The 18,555-nt window shown below is 37.0% G+C and overlaps 1 protein-coding gene and 1 long non-coding RNA gene across 2 annotated transcripts in view; one reads left to right on the top strand and one right to left on the bottom strand.

Annotated features, from left to right (window-relative positions):
• Nucleotides 1-501: 501 nt before the first annotated feature.
• On the bottom strand, nt 502-3,135 carry LOC141520378 (disintegrin and metalloproteinase domain-containing protein 30-like). The gene has a single exon (XM_074232069.1). The coding sequence runs from the start codon at nt 2,976-2,978 to the stop codon at nt 783-785; it is 2,196 nt and encodes a 731-aa protein (XP_074088170.1). The 5' UTR covers nt 2,979-3,135; the 3' UTR covers nt 502-782.
• Nucleotides 3,136-3,164: 29 nt separating this feature from the next.
• Nucleotides 3,165-18,555, top strand: part of LOC141520377 (uncharacterized) — a 137,936-nt gene continuing 122,545 nt past the window's right edge. Inside the window, exon 1 of the long non-coding RNA XR_012477604.1 lies at nt 3,165-3,241. This is a non-coding gene — a long non-coding RNA (uncharacterized LOC141520377). The remainder of the gene's footprint in view (nt 3,242-18,555) is intronic.

Below are 18,555 nucleotides of genomic sequence, written 5' to 3'. Positions count from 1 at the left end.
TAATTTTCTTGGGTTTTAATTGTTAGTCTGTGTTTTCTTTCACAACATGACTACTATGGAAAAATATTTTCCATAAATTCACATGTATAACCTATATCAACTTGTTTGCCTTCTCAATGATGGAGTAGAAAAGAGGAGGGAAAAGAATTTGAAATTCAAAAAAATTTAAATGAATATTAAAAATTTTTATATGTAATTGGAATATATGTGTGTGGTATTGTATGTATATATATATATATATGTATGTATGTATATATACATAAATATATATACATATATTAAAAGCTGCATTGAAACAAGAAGTGGATATATTGGTAGGAGGCTTGGAATGCATCCTGGATCAGGTATCCCATAATCACACTAGTCAAGAGAAAAGATATCAGAAGGCTTCTCTGTTTTTGCTACCAAGTGTGACTTATTGGTTGCTGAATTGAGAGCAATAAATTGGCAGTGAATTTTAATACAAAGTACATCAAATTTTAAAAAAATTATATACTTGGATTCCAAGATATAAAGAACATTTATTTTTTGAAGAGAAAACAGAAAAAAAATAAGGAAAAAATAATATGGGTTAAATGGCTGAACATTCTTGGAGCCTTTGAGAAACAAAGTGCTCTAGCATGACAATGAAGACAACAGTATTAAAATATCCATCACCTTCATGAAATAGTATTGCTAGAATTCTAATGGATTTAAGTCTTACTTGAGTGGCTACCTTTCTGAACTGGGTCCTTCATGAAATCTTGGACTAGGCTGCTTTGACCACCCACATCATTTTATTCCTAAGATTTTTTCCACTTTCTCTTTTTATACAGCATTATCACAGCCCACTTGAAAATTACAAAGCTTGAGCAAATGCTACCACGAATTAAATAGGTCCTCCAGGATAAGAAACTTGTGTTCATCTCAATCCCAAGATCTACTGTTGGTCCACTATCTCTGCTTCCTCCATAGCCAGGATCCTGACAGAAAGGAGGGGCCCATCCAAAATCACAGTGGCAGTTCCCTCTGTTATTGCACACACCTCGATAATTGCATTGCTCTGGGACACACTTCTGATAGATGTTGGAGATGTTGAGGCATGTCTTGTTAACACACATCATGTTTTCCCCACAGGAGCTGCCATCTTCCACAGCTCCAAGATCAATTAAGCCCTTCTTCTTTGCGGTCTTGTTGAAAGCTGTTCCCCAGCACAAGACACCTTCCTTTTCAAGTGGTTCTTTTAAGTAAGTCTGAATCAGGGTGTAATAGTGAGGTACCTGAGGAATGATGTCAATATTGACACACTGTAGTCTTCCACATAAGAGATTCTGGGTATTACAGCCTTTGAAAAAGGAAACTTGCCCAGGTCCACAGTTACCAAACCGGTCCCCTCGACTATTCACTTCCTTGTAACATTGGTGGGGAGCATTCTCAGCTTGCTGTCCAAATAGGGCCTGGCACTGCTGAAGGTGGCTCCCACACCTTTTCTTGTAACAGTATCCTTTCCTACTACATGGGGTACCATCATATTTGTATATGTCATCTGGACAAAACCCCGACATCCCACTGCAGAACTCTGGAAGGTCACACTCATTGGCCTGTACTCGACAGACTCTTCCAGCTGGGAGAAGCTTACAATCTTTACAGCAAAGTCCAGTGCTACACTGGGCACCTTTGGAAAGAGTACAGTTGTGCTGGCAACAGGGATTTTTTCTGCATTCTGTCTCAGAGCCACAGTCACATTCCTCTCCTTCTTCCAAGACTTTGTTGCCACATTTCTGCTTTTCCATCTTCTCAGAGATTCCACTGAGATGGTCAATCCCACTGGCAACTGAAGCCAAATGACTATCAAAAGTGTAGCTGTTTTTGAAGGAACCATAGGTTTGGGCCCTACTGCCTATGAGGCAGGGTCTTCTTTGACTAGGCAAGTTTCCCTCATAGTTGGACCTTCCTAAGTCAGGCCCCATTTCACAGGAAACAAGGACAGAGAAAATGATCAGGTGAACTCCAAGGTTAGCCTTAATAGCCAAGCTGGGATACGGGTTACATTTTGCAGTCCTGAAGTCTATTCCAAAAATGGGGTGGAAACTATGTTGCTGGAAGAGATGCACTAAATCGCAAAGCTGCTGTTCTCCTGGGCTCCTACTTTGCAGATGGGCAGAATTATGAAGAACATTTTGCAGCTTCTTGATGATATTTGTAGGGCTAGGAGTGGTCCATAATTCCAGTGAGGTCAAAGAGGCATGTGCCTTGATCTGCATAAAAAGCGTGTCCACCAAGTTAAGTGTGAACAGCATGTCCTGTAGTACCACAGTTGCATTGCTGTTCTGGAATTGGTACCCCAACTTGCCTACTAGAACTCCCATCTCCACCTTTTGCCTGCGCAAATGAACAACATCCAAAGTGGCTGTGCATGGGGCTGATGTGGTTTCCTGGGTCTGGAAGAAGTCCTCATCTATCTCCTCTCTGGCCAAAGCACGGGTCAGATTAGAAGTGCCTATGTTTGCTATGGGATAGAGATGATGCTCAAAGGAGGGGGAAGCCAGATTGGGTTGGATTTGATAGTATTTCTCGTTTACCTGAAGCATCCCCCAGAGCCCACCCAAGCAGGTGCTGAGGGCAGCCAAGGACTTGGGGCTACCTTCCATGTAGCCGAAGTAGTAGCAGTCATTCCGGAAGAAGGGGTCCTCCTCCTGCAGAGTGCCCTTGGCTGTGTAGGTGAACACGGGCAGGTGCCAGGGTAGCAGCATTTTCTTGGGTAGCAAGTGCACGATGTGCTTCTTGCCTGTGATGTGCAGGCTGTAGGAGACCTGTCCAGATATCTTCGCGCCCCGTGTCGGAGGGTTGATTTCCTTGGGGATCACTAGCTCGGCAGTCACTGGGGGACGTTGCAGAGACATGTCGAGGCAGCTGGCGGGAGCCAAGAGCACACCTAGCCCAAGCACTAGGAGGGGGCCGCCCAGAAAGGAAGTCTCCCTGGTTACAGAAGCGCCCATGGCTCCCAGAGGAGCCGTCCAAGCCAGGAACTCACGAGGAGAGCCAAAAACGCAGGGCAGGACCAGAGTTGAGAGGGTCCCCCGGCCCTAATCCTTGAACTGGGGGAGGCTCAGCTGGCAGCCTCGGAAGCCTCTCCCAGCCTCGTGGTGAAACCTCGTGCCCTGGAGGCAGTTTATACCGGTCAAGGAGCGCGAGAGGAGGGGAAAGAGGGTAACAATTTCACTTATCCCATGGATTCCATGAGAACTTGTGCATAACCTGAGTGAGTTTACCAAATGATTGGCGATAATAATAATTGGAGTTCGCATTTGGACACTGTTTTCTAGCTCAACAAAATATTTTGTAATTTAATTGGGAAATCATTGAAGTAAATTTAAGTGAAAATGCAATTTTTATTATATTGGTTCTGCCCACCCATGATCAGTTATTTAAATCTGACTTTATTTGTATAAAAACTATATTTTAATTATGTCCATACAGTTCTTTGGTTTGACCTGGCAGATATACATCTAAGTATTTTATACTGTCTATAGTTATTTTAAATCGGTTATAACTTGTTATCTCTTCTTGCAAGGTTTTATTGGTGATATAAAAATGCTGATGATTTATGTGGGTTTATTTTATATCTGGCTGCTCTGTTAAAATTATTGCTTCAATTTTTGGTTGTGTCTTTAGGATATTACAAGTATATCATCAAAAAGGGTAGTTTTATTTTGCCTCATTGCCCATTCTGATTTCTTCTATTTCTTCTTTTATTGCTTTTACTAGCATTTCTAGTACAATGTTGAATAATATTAGTGAAAATGGGATACTTGTTCCCCATCAGATATTATTGTGAAGGCTTCTAGCTTATCCTCATTACAAATTATGCTTATTGGCTTCTTATCATTTTGAAGAAAAATTCATTTATACTCCTACCTTCAAGTGTTTTTAATTGGAATGAGTTGTATTTCAATCAAAAGTTTTTCTGCATCTGTTGATTTCATTATATTTTTGTTGCTATTGTTAATAGTTTTCTTTATGTTAAACATCCTTGCACAGAATATAAATCCCATTTGATAACATATATAATCTCTGTGATATATTGTTTTGGTCTCTTAACTAGCATTTTACTTAGGATTTTGTATCTACATTCATAGTGAAATTGTTCTAAAACTTTCTCTGTTTTTACTTTTCCTGACTTAGATATCAGCACCATATTTGTTTGCCTATTATTCCAAATAATTTATTTAATATTGGAATTAGTCGATCTTTAAATATTTAATAAAATTTATTCACAAATCCATCTAGTCCTGGGTTTTTCTTAGGAAGATCATTTGTGGTCTATCCAATTTTTTAAAATCTAAAATAGGTTTATTTAGATATTCTATTTTCTTTTCTGTTAATATAGGTAATTTATAATTTTGTAACTATTTTCCATTTCACTTAAATTGTTAAATTTATTGACATATAATTGGGCAAAATGGTTCCTAATAAGTACTTTGATTTCATCTTCATTAGTGCATTATTCATCCTTTTCATTTTTGATATTAGTGTTTTGGGTTTTTTTTCTCCTCTCTTTTAAAAAAATCATATTAACCAATGGTTTATGTTTTAGGGTTTGGTTTTTTTTTATTACAAAACCAACTCCTTGTTTTATTTATTAATTCAAAGGTTATCTTACATTCATTTTTAGTAATCTCAACTTTAATTTTTTGGATTTCTAATTTAGTATTTAGTTGGGAGGTTTAAATTTGTTCTTTTTCCAGTTTTTAAAAAATTTCATTCTAATTCATTGATCTGTTCTTTCTCTATTTTATTGATGTATGCATTTGGAGATAAAAATTTTTCTCTCATTACTGCTTTTGCTGCATCCCATAGGTTTTGATTTGTTGTTACATTATTATCATTCTTTTTTAATAAATTTATGTTTCTTTGACTTGCTCTTTAGCCCACTAATTTCCCCATCAACTTTTTTAAAATTTGTTTTTGTAAGGCAATGAATGGGATTAAGTGACTTGCCCAAGGTCACACAACTAGGTAATAATTAACTATCTGAGTTCAGATTTGAACTCAGGTCCTCCTGAGTGCTCTATTCACTGCACCACCTAGCTACCCCATAACCCACTAATTCTTTAAGATTAGGTTATTCAGGGGCAGCTAGGTGGTGCAGTGGATAAAGCACCAGCCTGGAGTCAGCAGTACCTGGGTTCAAATCAGGTCTCAGACACTTAATAATTACCTAGCTGTGTGGCCTTGGGCAAGCCATTTAACCCCATTTGCCTTACCAAAAAAACCCTAAAAACAAAAAAAATTAGGTTATTCAGTCTCCAATTAATTTTTAATCTGAGTTCCCACAACCCCTTATTGAATATATTTTTTTGCCTTATGGTCTGAAAAGGGTGCATTTAATAATTATGCTTTTCTGCATTTAACTATAAAATGTTATGCATCTATAAAATTTTATGCCCTAATATGTGACCAAGTTTTGTAAAGGTGCCATATATCACTGAGAAAAGGTATATTCCTCTTGATTCCCATTTTATTCTCTCCAGATATCTACCATATTTAGCTTATGTACAATTCTGTTCAACTCCTTGACTTTTTTGATTTATTTTTTTGGTTAGATTTATTTAGTTCTGAGATGGGAAGGTTGAAGTCTCCACTATTATATTTCCACCTGAAATCCATTTAACTTTTCCTATTAAAATTTTTCTGCTATAGCATTTGGTGCATATAGTTTCAGTATTGATATTATTTCATTGTCTATAGTAGCTTTTAATATAATGTAGTTTCCCTGCTTATCTCTTTTAATTAATTCTATTTTATCTTAAACTTTATCTGAGATCATGAATGCTGCTCCTGCTTTATTTTTACATTAAGGCATAATAAATTCTACTCCAATTCTCTGTTTTTATTCTATTTTATTCTGTTTATTCTCTCATTTCAAAAAATGTTCTGTGTCAGTAAATTGTTGTATTCTAGTTTTTAAACTATTCTGTCATCTAGTTCCATTCACATTCAAAGTTACAATTATTAAGTATTTTCCTTCGTCCTACTTTTCCTCACTATTTATCCTTCGCTCCCTTTCTTTTTTACTCTATCCCTCCTCAGATATTCAATTTGCTTCTCACAACTTTCTCTAATTCAGTCCCTTCTTAGGAATCCTTCTCTTACCTTTTTTCTTTTGCCCCTTTGTTTCAACTGTTCTAAGATTCCCTTCTTTATCATATTGCCCTGACTTAATGTTTTTCTAAGAAGACTGTTATACCCTTTTAGATAAGCATATTATTGCCTCTTTGACTGAGTTATGATGAGAATTAAGCACTGCTAGTCCTCCACTCCCTACTGTCCTTGACTGTAACAGTTCTTCCATTCATGCTGCATTTACATAATTTCTCCATTTTATCTCTCCTTACCCAATTTTATTTTGGGGGAATCATCTCTTCACACTTAACTCCAAGTCTTCTACATGAACTCTTTCAAACTACCTAGTAATGATAGCATTTATTTGTGGAGGAGGGGTTCCCAAGGCAATGGGGTTAAGTGACTTGCCCAAGGTCACATAGCTAAGTAGTATCTGAAGCTAGATTTGAACTCAGGTCCTCCTGACTCCAGGGCCAGTGCTCTATCCACTGTACCACCTAGCTGTCCCCTAGCAATGATAACATTTTTAAGAGTTTCAGATAATATTTTTCCATATAAAAATAAACAGTTTGACCTCATTAAATCTCCCATAATTGATCTTTCATGCTTACCTTATTATGTTTTCTCCTGATTTTTGTAGGTCAAATTTTCTGTCTTTCCTCAAGAATACTTAAAAAAGTATTTTAATTAATTAAATATCTTTTTCTTTTCTTGCACTTATATTTAGTAGGCAAGCAATTCTTCATTATAAACTAAGCTTCTTTGCTCTATGAGATATCATGTTCATGGCTTTTGGTCTTTTAATGTAGAAGCTGCTAAATCTTGTTTTATCCTTACTGTAACTCTATAATATTTAAGTTATTTCTTTCTGGTTTCTTGCAGAATTTTCTACTTGATGTGGGAATTTTGGAATGTTCTTGTAAGTTTCATCTTGGGATCTCTTTCAGTGGATTTAAAAATTTTCTATTTTACCTTCTAGTTCAAAAACTTCAGGACAATTTTCCTTAACAATTTCTTGAAGTACCATTTCTGGAAGTCTTTTTTATTATAATTTTCATATAGTCCAATTCTCATGAATCTGTTTCCCATATGCTCTTCTTTTTTTCATTCTTTTGATTTTATTATTTCTTGGTGTCTTATATAGTCATTAGTTTCCCCTTGCCCAATCCTATTTTTAAAAGAGCTATATTCTTCCATAAGTTTTTGAATCTCTTTTGCAATTGATTGACTTTCTTTTCATAATTTTCTTGATTTTCTTGCATTATTCTATTTTCCCTAATTTTTCCTCTTATTTGATTTTTATGTTCTTTAGTGGATTGTGACTATTATATATTTTTCTTTGGAAGTTAGCTGTTTTGATTTCACTATTTTTTTCCCTGAGTTTGAGCCCATTCTACTCCATCACCATAGAGAACCACTATCCATGGTTGAGATCTTTCTTTTTTGTTCAAGGAAGACTAATACCTCTGGTATAAGGACCGCTGATCCCCCTTCAGGGCTGCTTTCCATCTTTGATATCCCCCTGAACCAATTACTCTCACCTGTGACTCCAAGAAACTGTAGTATGCCTAATGGCCATAGCCCAGTAAACCATTTTGGCAGACAGGCTAAACCAGGCTGAGGGTAACCAAAGGCATCTCAGATTCATCAGTGAGTTGTATGGAATGTCTACCCCAAGCATGTGGAGTCTTCTACTAGTAGAATGGACAGATGAGAATACTTTGTTCCAACGGCCATGAAGGCAGCTGAAGTAGGTGCTACAAGGCACTTAGACATTGGTTAGACATCAAAGACCCCAAAGTCATCCACTTCATCTAGAGCCATCACAAGTTGTCTTGACTCTGTCTTGCCACATTGGATCATGATGACTTTGTAAGAGAGAGTGAGGCAGATGACTTCATGCTACTCTACCTCACTTAAATCCAATTTACAGGCACATCAAAAGACATCACCCATACCTCACCATTCCTCAAGTCCTGTGGAAATAGGCAAGCAATGAAACAACAGATGTAGATAACCCTGGAAGCTGTAGTCACACCCCTGCACACAGATAACCCAGGCCATACTGTCATTTCCCCAATGAAAGCAGCAGTGAGATTCAGCAACTCCCTGGATGACTGATCATCCCATTTAAGGTTTGCACTGCTCAATTCCTGATGTGAGGAAGGGGGCCAGAAAAGGTGCCCTAAAATTTTCTGCTTACTGATTACCACAGCAGGCTGGGATCCCACAGTGCGATCAAGACACACACACACACACACACACACACACACACACACACACACACACACACGAAGATTTCATTCACCATTGGTACATGGAATATGCACACAAGATCCAATAGACCTGTTACAAGAGAACTCAGCAAGTACCATATCCAAATCTCAGCCCTGAATGAAACAAGGTTGGCAAATGAAGGCCAGCTTACTGAGGAGAGAGCTGGTACACATTTTTCTGGCATGACCATAGTGAAGATTCCATGAAGCTGGGGTGGATTTTGCAATCAAAACTAATCTTATCAGCATTTTTGAATGACTACCAAAAGGAATAAAAACAACAGACTCATGACAATGAGATTGTTACTTCCAAGAAAATACTGTGCCATCATCATCAGTGCTTATGCTCCCACCATGATGAACCCTGAGGAATTCAAAGGAACATTTTATGAAGACCTGGTGACCCTTATAATCAATGTGCCAAAAGAAAATAAGCTTATAATTCTGCTTTAATGCTAGAGTAGGATCAGATCTAGAGCCATCATGGCAGGGAGTCCTTAGGAGGAATGGAATTGGAAACAGCAATAGCAATGGTCACCTACTACTGGAGACTTGTGCATCTCATGACCTTCTCAGCACAAACACTGTCTTCTCTTTATCTAAATGCAATAAAACTTCCTGGATGTACCCTTGTAGCAGACATTGGCATCTAATAGACTATGTGATTGTAAGGAGAAAAGACAGGATGTGAGAGTGACAAAGGCAATGTGTGGTGCAGAATGCTGGACTAATTATAGACTCATCCTCTCCAGCTAAATATATACATTCAACCAAAGCAGCAGCCCCAAGGCAGAATGAATACTAGAAAGATTAAATGTCAAGAGATTAGAGTATCTCTGAGTGGGAACAGCTTGTTGCTAACTTGGAAGGAAAACTGAGCCAACAAACAGCTGGCAATCGTGGAGCAGAAAAAGAGTGGGCAGCTTTCAGAGATCAGCACTGCATTTGCTCATCTGGGTAAGAACACTCACAAACATCAAGACTGTTTTGATTAAAATGATGAGGAAATACAGATGCTGCTAAATGAAAAATGAGAACTTCACAAGGTTTACTAGCAGGATAGTTCATTCATTTCTAAGAAGGTAGCATTTAATTCCATCAAAGGCAAAGTATAAGCAAAGCTTAGAAAGATGCAGGATTCTTGGTTCACTAAGAAAGCAGATGAAATTCAGTTTTATGAAGATAGTAACAAACCAAGTGCTTTTATGATGCCCTGAAGGCTATTTATGGGCCAAAGACCTATGGTGCATCTCAACTGGTCAGTGCTGATGGATCCACATTGACCACAATAGGAACATGATTCCAGAGAGATGGGCTGACTATTTCTATTTCCTTAGTGTTCTTAACAGACCATTATCAATCAATGCCATTTACTTCAGTTTGAAGTCAATAAGTCCCTAGCTGAAGTTCCAACTGAATAAGAGGTTTTGAATGCCATGAAGTTCCTTTCACTTGGTGCTGATTCTATTCCAACTGAGATCTGCAAAATGTCCATGCAAGGGTACATTGCTTAACCAAAAGCTGACTGAAATTTTCCATATTATATGATATGAAGAAGTTATCCCCAAAGAATTCAAGGATGCCTCCATCATCCAGGAATATGGTGTTTGCTGTCCAACAATTCCAGAGAAAATGCCAAGAACAGAACAGAGCACTGTTAGCAATATTTGTAAATTTGATCATGTCTTTGATACTGTCAGTCATGAGGGTTTATGGAAAATTGTGTCAAAATTTGCTTACCCAGAGTTCATAAGTATTTTATGGAGAACTCAGACAGGTCAAACACTCACAAGGGGGTCAGAAGAAGCAATAAAGGAACACCCTGAAGGTCTCACTTAAGAACTTTAAAATTTATTAGTACAGCATGGGAGATACTAGTATAAGACCACCCAGCATGGCATGCCCTCATCAGTGAGGGTAGCTGTGCTCTATGAAGAAGGAAGAATTGAAGCAGTTCAACGGAAACATGACATATGTAATTTTAGAGTAAACACCCCATGTGTTCACATGAATTATTTGTGCCCTACCCATGGTAGAGCATTCTGAGCTCATATTGGTTTATCAATCACAATCGGACATACTGTAATTTTTCTCAAACATAGTGATATCATTTTGGTTTTCTTTGATAATGAAGGACAAGATCTAATTCATTTTAGCTGCCTATTTCTTGGCTGTTAACATTATGTTAGAATTAGACCCTAATCCAGAAGTGTGGAGAATAATGTCGCAGACTTCAGATATTTCATGCTGTTGTTTTTTCAGTTTTATCTGACCTTTGACCTCTTGGTTCTTCCAATGTTTTATAATTGAAGATCAGGTGTGGTCACTGTTCCTCCAGCTCACACTTTGGTGTATGAGTAACTTCAGGTGTCCTCTCCACCCCTGAGCTGGGACCAAGGCCCCCAGCAATGCTGTCATTGCAAAAGCTCTCATTCTCTGCAGTCTCTCAAGTGGTTGCAGCTTCGCCTTATCCCTCTACCCTGAATCAGAAATTTCACTCTTCGTGGATTGACTACAGGCAGCAGGGCCTTGCTCCTTTGCAACCATATTCACCAGCATGTACTCACTCTCCTTGCCCATAGTCCCAGTCCAGGATTGAGTCTGGTTAGTGCACATAGACACTGTGTTTCATGCCTGCCAGTGGAGGACCCTGAAGCTGAAGTTTCCTCTCATATAGCTGTCCCTCAGTGGTTTTGTTGTTTGATGATTCTGAGGAATCTATACTTCAATTAGATTAGACCCCTGCTCCATAAATCAGGTCTTTCCTAATGTTCTTTCACATTGTCTTAAGGGCTGCACAATGGCTTTATTTTGACTTTAAAATATTTCTACTGCTCTAAAGTTCACTTTGAAGCATTATTTTAAATTATTTGGGGGGAGGGGGCAGGGAGAGGAAGGGGGAAGAGGAAGAAAATTCAGGAGCGCTAGTTCATTTCCTGCCCTATTTCACTACCTTCCCAAAATCCCTGAAAGAAAACCTTCCTAAAGTATTTCCACATTTATTCACCAGCATCCCATCCCATGGGGTAAGTATTAGGATATCATCACACCCTTTTTATAGATGAAGGAATTTATATTACTTCATGAGGTTCTGAAAGGGAGAGTATTTGGCCAACCAAGGTCACCAGACTAGTTAAGAGCTACAGTCTGAATTCAGACTTAAGTCTCCTGATTCCAAAGTATTTGCCTACTCAGGTACAGTACAGAATTTTCTTCATTGTGGCATTTAATGTCACAAATAAGTTGCCTTATCAGTCATTTATTTCACCAACATTGCCAGTTTTTCTACCACCTACAAAAATCATTCTCACCAAATTAAATTCAATAGAGTGAAGCTCTTGATTTTATAAATTTTTAGAGCTGGAAATGACCTCGGAGGTCTTCTGTAAAACCTTATAGTTGAGAAAACTGAATTTCAAAGGGGTCAAGTGACTTGTCCAAGGTCAGAAAAATAACATTTGGCAAAAACCAGGTTTCTAACACAGGTGCTCTGACTTCAAAAATTGAGTGCATTTCCCAATATAGCACCCATGGAGGTGTCAACAAAAACTCTTGAATATCTTGGGGAACTTAGCAAAGCTTCAATAGAATGTAAGCTCATTGAAAACAAAATTTGTTTCATTTTTCTCCCCATTATTTATAGTAGGCATTTAATAACTGAATTTTATTGAATACACGGAAGGATTCCATTTCATTCCAATCAAAGACAGAGGCAGGGAAAGGATATGTGATTTCATTGGCTCAAGAGAGTTCTTGAGGAAGAACCTCCTAACAAGGAAGGACAGCACCTTCTCTTCATTATGAGAAAATTGCTTAGAGGACTTAGTGGCTAATTGGCTGCCTAGAGTTACCCAAGCAGGTAGTGTCACAGGTAGGACTTGAATCAGGGCTATCTGGTGCCAAGGTCAGTTATTTATGAACTACCTCACACCACCTTTCATATCATAACCAAAATGATGCCTAAATGTAGTAAGGGAGTGTCTTTGACAGAGGCTAACATTTGAATTTATCATATACAAATTTATCAAATTAAGAGTTGAATGGTTCTTTGTAGCTTGGTCTGAGTAGTTAACCAATATATAACAACATTATTTCTATGGGAAAATATTTTATGGATTTCAAACTACCAACTCATGCTATTTAAAATTTTTTTTCCCAATTTGTAAAGATAATTTTCAGCATTCATTTTTTTGTAAGATTTTGAGTTCCATATTTTTCTCCCTCCCTTCCTTCCTTCTCCCCTCCCCATGACAGTGAGTAATCAGATATAGGTACTAATGTACAATTGTATTTAAATATTCCATATTAATCATGTTGCGAAAGAAGAATCAGAATATAAAGGGAGGGAACCATGAAATGGAAAAAACTTAAAGCACAAAATAAATTTTATAAATGTAAAACTATAAGCTTTGGTCTGCCTTCAGACTCTAAAGTTCCTTCTCTTGATGTGAATGGTTTGTTCCATCACAAGTGTTTTAGAATTGTCTTTGGTGACTGAACTGCTTGAGGAAAGCTAAGTCTATCATAATTGGTCATCACAAAATGTTGCTGTTAATGTGTACAATGTTCTCCTGTTTCTGCTCACTTCACTCAGCAACAATTCATTTAAGTCCAGGTTTTTCTGAAATCCACCTACTCATGATTTCCTTTAGAAAAATAATATTCCATCATATTTATATATCACAATTTGTTCAGCTATTCCCAATTGAAGATATCCTCTCAAATTCCAGTTCTTTGCCACCACAGAAAGAGTTGATATAAATATTTTTGTATATGTGAGTCTTTTTCCCTTTTTTATGATCTCTTTGATATATAGATCATATTGATCTAGTAGTGGTATTGCTGCATCAAAGGCTATGAACTAATTCATGTATTTTGGCACTGCATGTATAAATTACATGTTTCTATCTATGTCTAGTCAACTTCCATCAATATTTGCAAGACTTTAATTTGGTGTAAAAGCAAAGCATTTAAATTGTCATCTAGTCCAGCTTGGCCTTGAGCAAGAACTTATTCTGTGACATTCTTGTCAGTCAGTCATCACTTAAAGAATTCCAGAATTGAGCAACCCATTCTAACTTATTAGGATATTCCTCTATATGTATTTTAAAAATATTTTTAATTACATGTAAAAACAATTTTTAACATTCATTCTTAAAAATTTAAGTTCCAAATCTTCTCCCTCATTGAGAAAATAAGCAATTTGATATATATATATATATATATATTATATGTCTATTTATATAAATCATATTTCCCATATTAGTAATGGTATAAAAGAAAACACAGACCACCAAAACCCCCAAGAAAATTAAAGTTTTAAAAATGCTTCCTTCTCTTTTAGAATTTGTTTTTCTCTGAAGGTGATTAGCATTTTTCCATAATAAATCCTTCAGAATTGTCTTGAATCATTATATTGCTGAGAAAATGTAAATCACTCACAGTTGATTATTATACTATGTTGCTGTTACTGTTGTACACTGTTCTGCTCACTTCCCTTTATGTCGGTTCATATAAATCTTCCCAGGTTTTTCTGCTTGTCTTTTCATATACCACAGAAGTATTCCATCACAATCATATGCTACAATTTATTCATCCATTCCCTAGTTGATTTCTAGTTCTTTAGCACCACCAGAAGAGCTGCTTTAAATATTTTTGCTCATATAGGTCCTTTTCCTTTTATCTCTTTGGGGCAGAGTAGTAGTGATATTGATGAGTCATACATCAAAGGGTATGCATGCTTTGATGGCTCTTTGGGCAAAATTCCAATTTGCTCTCCAGAATAGCTGAAGTAGTTCACAACTCCACCAACAATGCATTAGTGTCCAATCCAAGTTGTTCATCTATATATGGAATCAAAAGTTGTCTTTCTAAACCTTGTCTTTGGGATCATACACAATAAGGTTAATCTCACTTCCACTGTTGTTGTTCAATCATGTCCAACTCTTTATGACCACATGGACCTTAGTGTTGTCCATGGGGCTTTTGGTGTAAGGATACTGAAGTGGTTTGTCATTTCCTTTTTCAGTAGATTAAGGTAAATAGAAGTTAATTGACTTTGTCCAGGATCACACAGCAAGTATGTATCTGAGGTTGAATTTGAACTTGTCTTCCTAACTCTAGGTCCAGCCCTTTATCTGCAGAGTCACTTAGCTGCCTCAAAGGTTTCTTCTCTCTAGGTTAATATAACATTTAGTTCCTTCAAAAATTCCTTTAGTCATGGGTTTAAGTACCCTCACCATTCTGGGCAGTCCCCTCTTGACATGCTCAAGTTTATCAATTTCTTTTCTAAACTGTAACACTAGGAATTAAGCACAACATTGGAGCTATCATTGGAGTAGAATGCAATATAGAGGGACTATAAACTCCCTTTTTTCAAGACAGTAAAAAGGAAGGAAATAAAAATTTATTAAGTGTGCTAAATATTTTACCATATGACAAACATTTTAAAATATTGTCCTTGTGATATATAAAAAGTTCAAGTGACATTTTCTGGGCAAATAAACATTTTATTAATCATAATAGCAGTAATTAATAAAATGGATTAGTGAAATGCTCAAATGCCAAAGATTCCTCATGGAACCCACTCAACACTTTTATACCTTTGAAAGAGTGGATGTTCTGAGGGTTGCAATCAACTCTTATTTGGTTAACAATTAATGAGAAAGGGGTGGCTAGGTGTCCCAGTGGATGAAGCACCAGTCCTGGAGTCAGGAGTACCTGGGTTCAAATCCAGTCTCAAACACTTAATAATTACCTAGCTGTGTGGCCTTGGGCAAGCCACTTAACCCCATTTGCCTTGCAAAAACCTAAAAAAACAAAACAAAAACAATTAATGAGAAGAATGAATATCATAATGAAAGGTGGGCCTATTCTAATGAAAGGCTGGGGGATTTGTCTGATCATTTAGTCTTGGACAAAAAAGGTTTACCTCTTATCCACTCTACCCCCACCTAGGACAGTCTCTACAAAAGTGGGTCCACCTCTGCTCAGGCCTGAGTGGAACACAATGGACTGAAATTCTCCTTAGCTTAAATTGTTTGTAATGTTCTCTAGTTGGGTGGGGTCTCCCACCCAGGAAAAGGTTCTTTAACTGAATGAGGTTTCCCACCCTAGATGAAAGGCATGTACCCTGGAGGATTTATGTAATTTCATCCATCAAGAAAGCCCTTCAAACTACAACCTACAAACTGTTGAAAAAATTCTGGTCCTAATTCAATAATTGATTGTTTATATATGAGAACAATAATCATCTCTTATCCTCATTTGGCCCTCAGAACAACCCTGAAAGGTAGGTGCTTGTGAGAATTAAAATCTTCCAGAAAAGAACAATGAGGCAGAGCTCTGGGCCAATGGCACTTTATTAAAGGGTCCATGATACCCTGTAATGAAGTTGACCTCAGATCTTCCTCACAATTCCAAGTGCTCCTTTCTACCAGGACCTTGTTCTTGTAGGATTTGATACCCAAATATCCGCTGATGTGCCATTTTTTTTTATTCTCAAGAGCAAAATTTATCAACCAATGAGATTCTGTATTTCTTTTGCATATTTTGCTATGGTGACAGGATGTAGATTCTATATCAATCATAGAGACAGAATATCAAACTTATTAATAGATTGGAATAGAGTAGGAATCTAAATGAATTATTTCTCACAATAGTATTATTATCCCCATTTCACAGCTGAGGAAACTGAGATAGGCAGAGAGGAACTGACTTGCTTAGGTTTCCATGGATAGTAAGCATCTGAGACCAGATTTGAATTCAGTTCTTCCCCTCTCTCCAGGACAAGAGTTATCCACTACATCATCTAGTTGTCTCTACTATATATTCTATTAATGCAACATAGGATTGTATTAGTTTTGGGGTTTTTTTGGTTGTCATTTCATACTTGTTGACTCATAGTAAGCTAAAAATTCAGTAAAAACCTCCTGATCTTTTTCACATGGCTATCTAGACAGGCCTTTCTCATCATATACCCATGTACTTAAAAAAAATTAAGCATATTATCCCTACTACATTTCATTGGAGAGATAGCCTGGCTCAGTGGAGAAAAAGCAGGTCTTAGGAAGACTTGTTCAAGTCTTCATCTGTCACCTACTGACCTTAGATAAATCACTTAACCTCAGTGATTCAGGCATCTTTCTAAGTTTCTAATTTCTCTGCAACTATATATACATATACACATATGTGTGTGTGTATATATATATATATATATATACATATATATATATATATATGTATATATATCAGTGCTGAATCTTATTGGCAGAAGGGATTTTACTCATCGGGAGTTTCCTATATATTGTTTAAATCATTTATTTTTATTTCCTCTCCTTTCCCCCACAGATCTGGCCTGTTGGAATATTTTTGAACTCAGATTCTGTTATCAAATATATTAGTCATTTCTCTTAACCTCCTGCACTTGGGAAAAATAACCTGTAGCTGTTCAAGATTGTCCTCCAGGCTGATATATTGCCCCATCTCCCCCTTAATCATCTCTGAGTCTGTACTTAACTACTATTAGGTAGCTAGTTGACCCAGTGGCTAGAGCCACGAGTCCTGAGGCCAGGAAGACTTGAGTTCAAATCCTGCCTTAGGTTATTTACTCTGTGTGACCCTGGGCAAGTCACTTAACCCTGCTGGTTTCAGTTTCCCTATACAGAAAATGAACTGGAGAAGGAAATGGCAAATCACTCTAGTATCCCTATCAAGAAAACCCAAAATGTCTGACACAAATAAACAACAAACTCTACCATCAGTTCACATAGTTTGGGCAAAAAGTTTTATAAGCGATACTGTCAAGTATGCTTTATCCAAGAATACTATTTCTATCATGACCTTGATCTATGAGTCTAGAAAGCCTTTCAAAGAAAACGAAATTTGTTTGGCATGAACTTTTCTTTTTAATTTTTATTTTTCCAATAACATGCTATGGTAACTTTTCAACATTCATCCATTTGTAAATTTATAAGTTATACATTTTTAGACTACCTTCCCTTTTGTGGCAAACAGTCTGGTAAAAGCTGTTTATATGCATTTATGTTTAAGATATTTACATATTAGGTCTTTTGTGTAAGAGGAATTAGGACTAAGGGGGAAAAAAGTCATGAGACATGAAGGAAAAACCTAAGAGGTTTTTAAGAAGTGATTGATCATAGTATACATTAAGATTCTGTGGGGTGAATAGTATTGTCCATAACAGGTCCCCCAGGGGTTGTCCTGGATCTCTGAACAGCTGAGAGGAGTTGTAGTCATCATAGCTGATCAACTCACATTGTGATCCATGGCTTCTTCCTTTTTAAATGCCCACAGATGAAAGAAAGGGGATGGGAAGGTGTAGGTGACAGACAAGAGGGGAAGGAGAAGGTGTACGTGAGGGTAGATTGTGGGGAAAGGTAGTCAGATAAAACACAGTTTTGAGGATGGACAGAGTGAAAGGAGAGAATAGAATAAATGGGAGTGGGGAAGAATAGAATGGAGGGAAATAGAGTTAATAGCAATGTGGGAAAAAAAACTGAAGCAACTTCTCTGATGGACCTATGATAAAGAATGCAGCCCATCCTAGATACAGAACCAATGGTATCTGAACACAGACTGAAGTACATTTTTTTCCTCTTTATTTTTTTTGAGGCTTCTCTATCATTTTGGGAGGAAGAGGGGATTATGTTTACTTTCACAAGATTGTAGTAATGTGAAAATCAATCATAAAAAAAGGAAACTCAAAAAGCCAGTAACTTGTAAATAACCTTTGGCTTAGCAAACAGATCAAATTAGAGGTAAAGTATCCATTTAAGAACCCACATATCCCAAACTATTGATTGCAGTAGTTTTTATTGAAGCAAATAGTTGCTGGAAACAAATTGGAAGCTCATTTATTGAAGAAAATGATTGAAAAAACTAAGGTGTATGAAAGAAATGGAATATTATGCAATAAAGACTAAGAGATGTCAAAGATACCTAGAAATAATAAACTGGTGTTCAGAACAAGAATAACTTTAACACAGTAAAGAAAATAAGCTGTATAAGACTTAAAAAAGATGATCAATTGAATACCCTATGACGATGCCATTAGATTAGGAATCATGTCTTCTACCAAATTGATAGACTATAGTTGCAAAATGAGACATTCATTTTCAGACACAACCAATGTGTGGATCTTTTTTTTAACTTA

This window comes from Macrotis lagotis, chromosome 4 (assembly GCF_037893015.1).
Source record: "Macrotis lagotis isolate mMagLag1 chromosome 4, bilby.v1.9.chrom.fasta, whole genome shotgun sequence".
Classification (NCBI taxonomy): domain Eukaryota; kingdom Metazoa; phylum Chordata; class Mammalia; order Peramelemorphia; family Peramelidae; genus Macrotis; species Macrotis lagotis.
Note: the sequence above shows the minus strand (reverse complement) of the source record. Positions and strands in the feature narration are given on the sequence as shown.

What these genes read in the sequence shown, in the direction of transcription:
- LOC141520378 (XM_074232069.1), bottom strand. Translation starts at nt 2,978, where the DNA reads ATGGGCGCTTCTGTAACCAGGGAGACTTCCTTTCTGGGCGGCCCCCTC.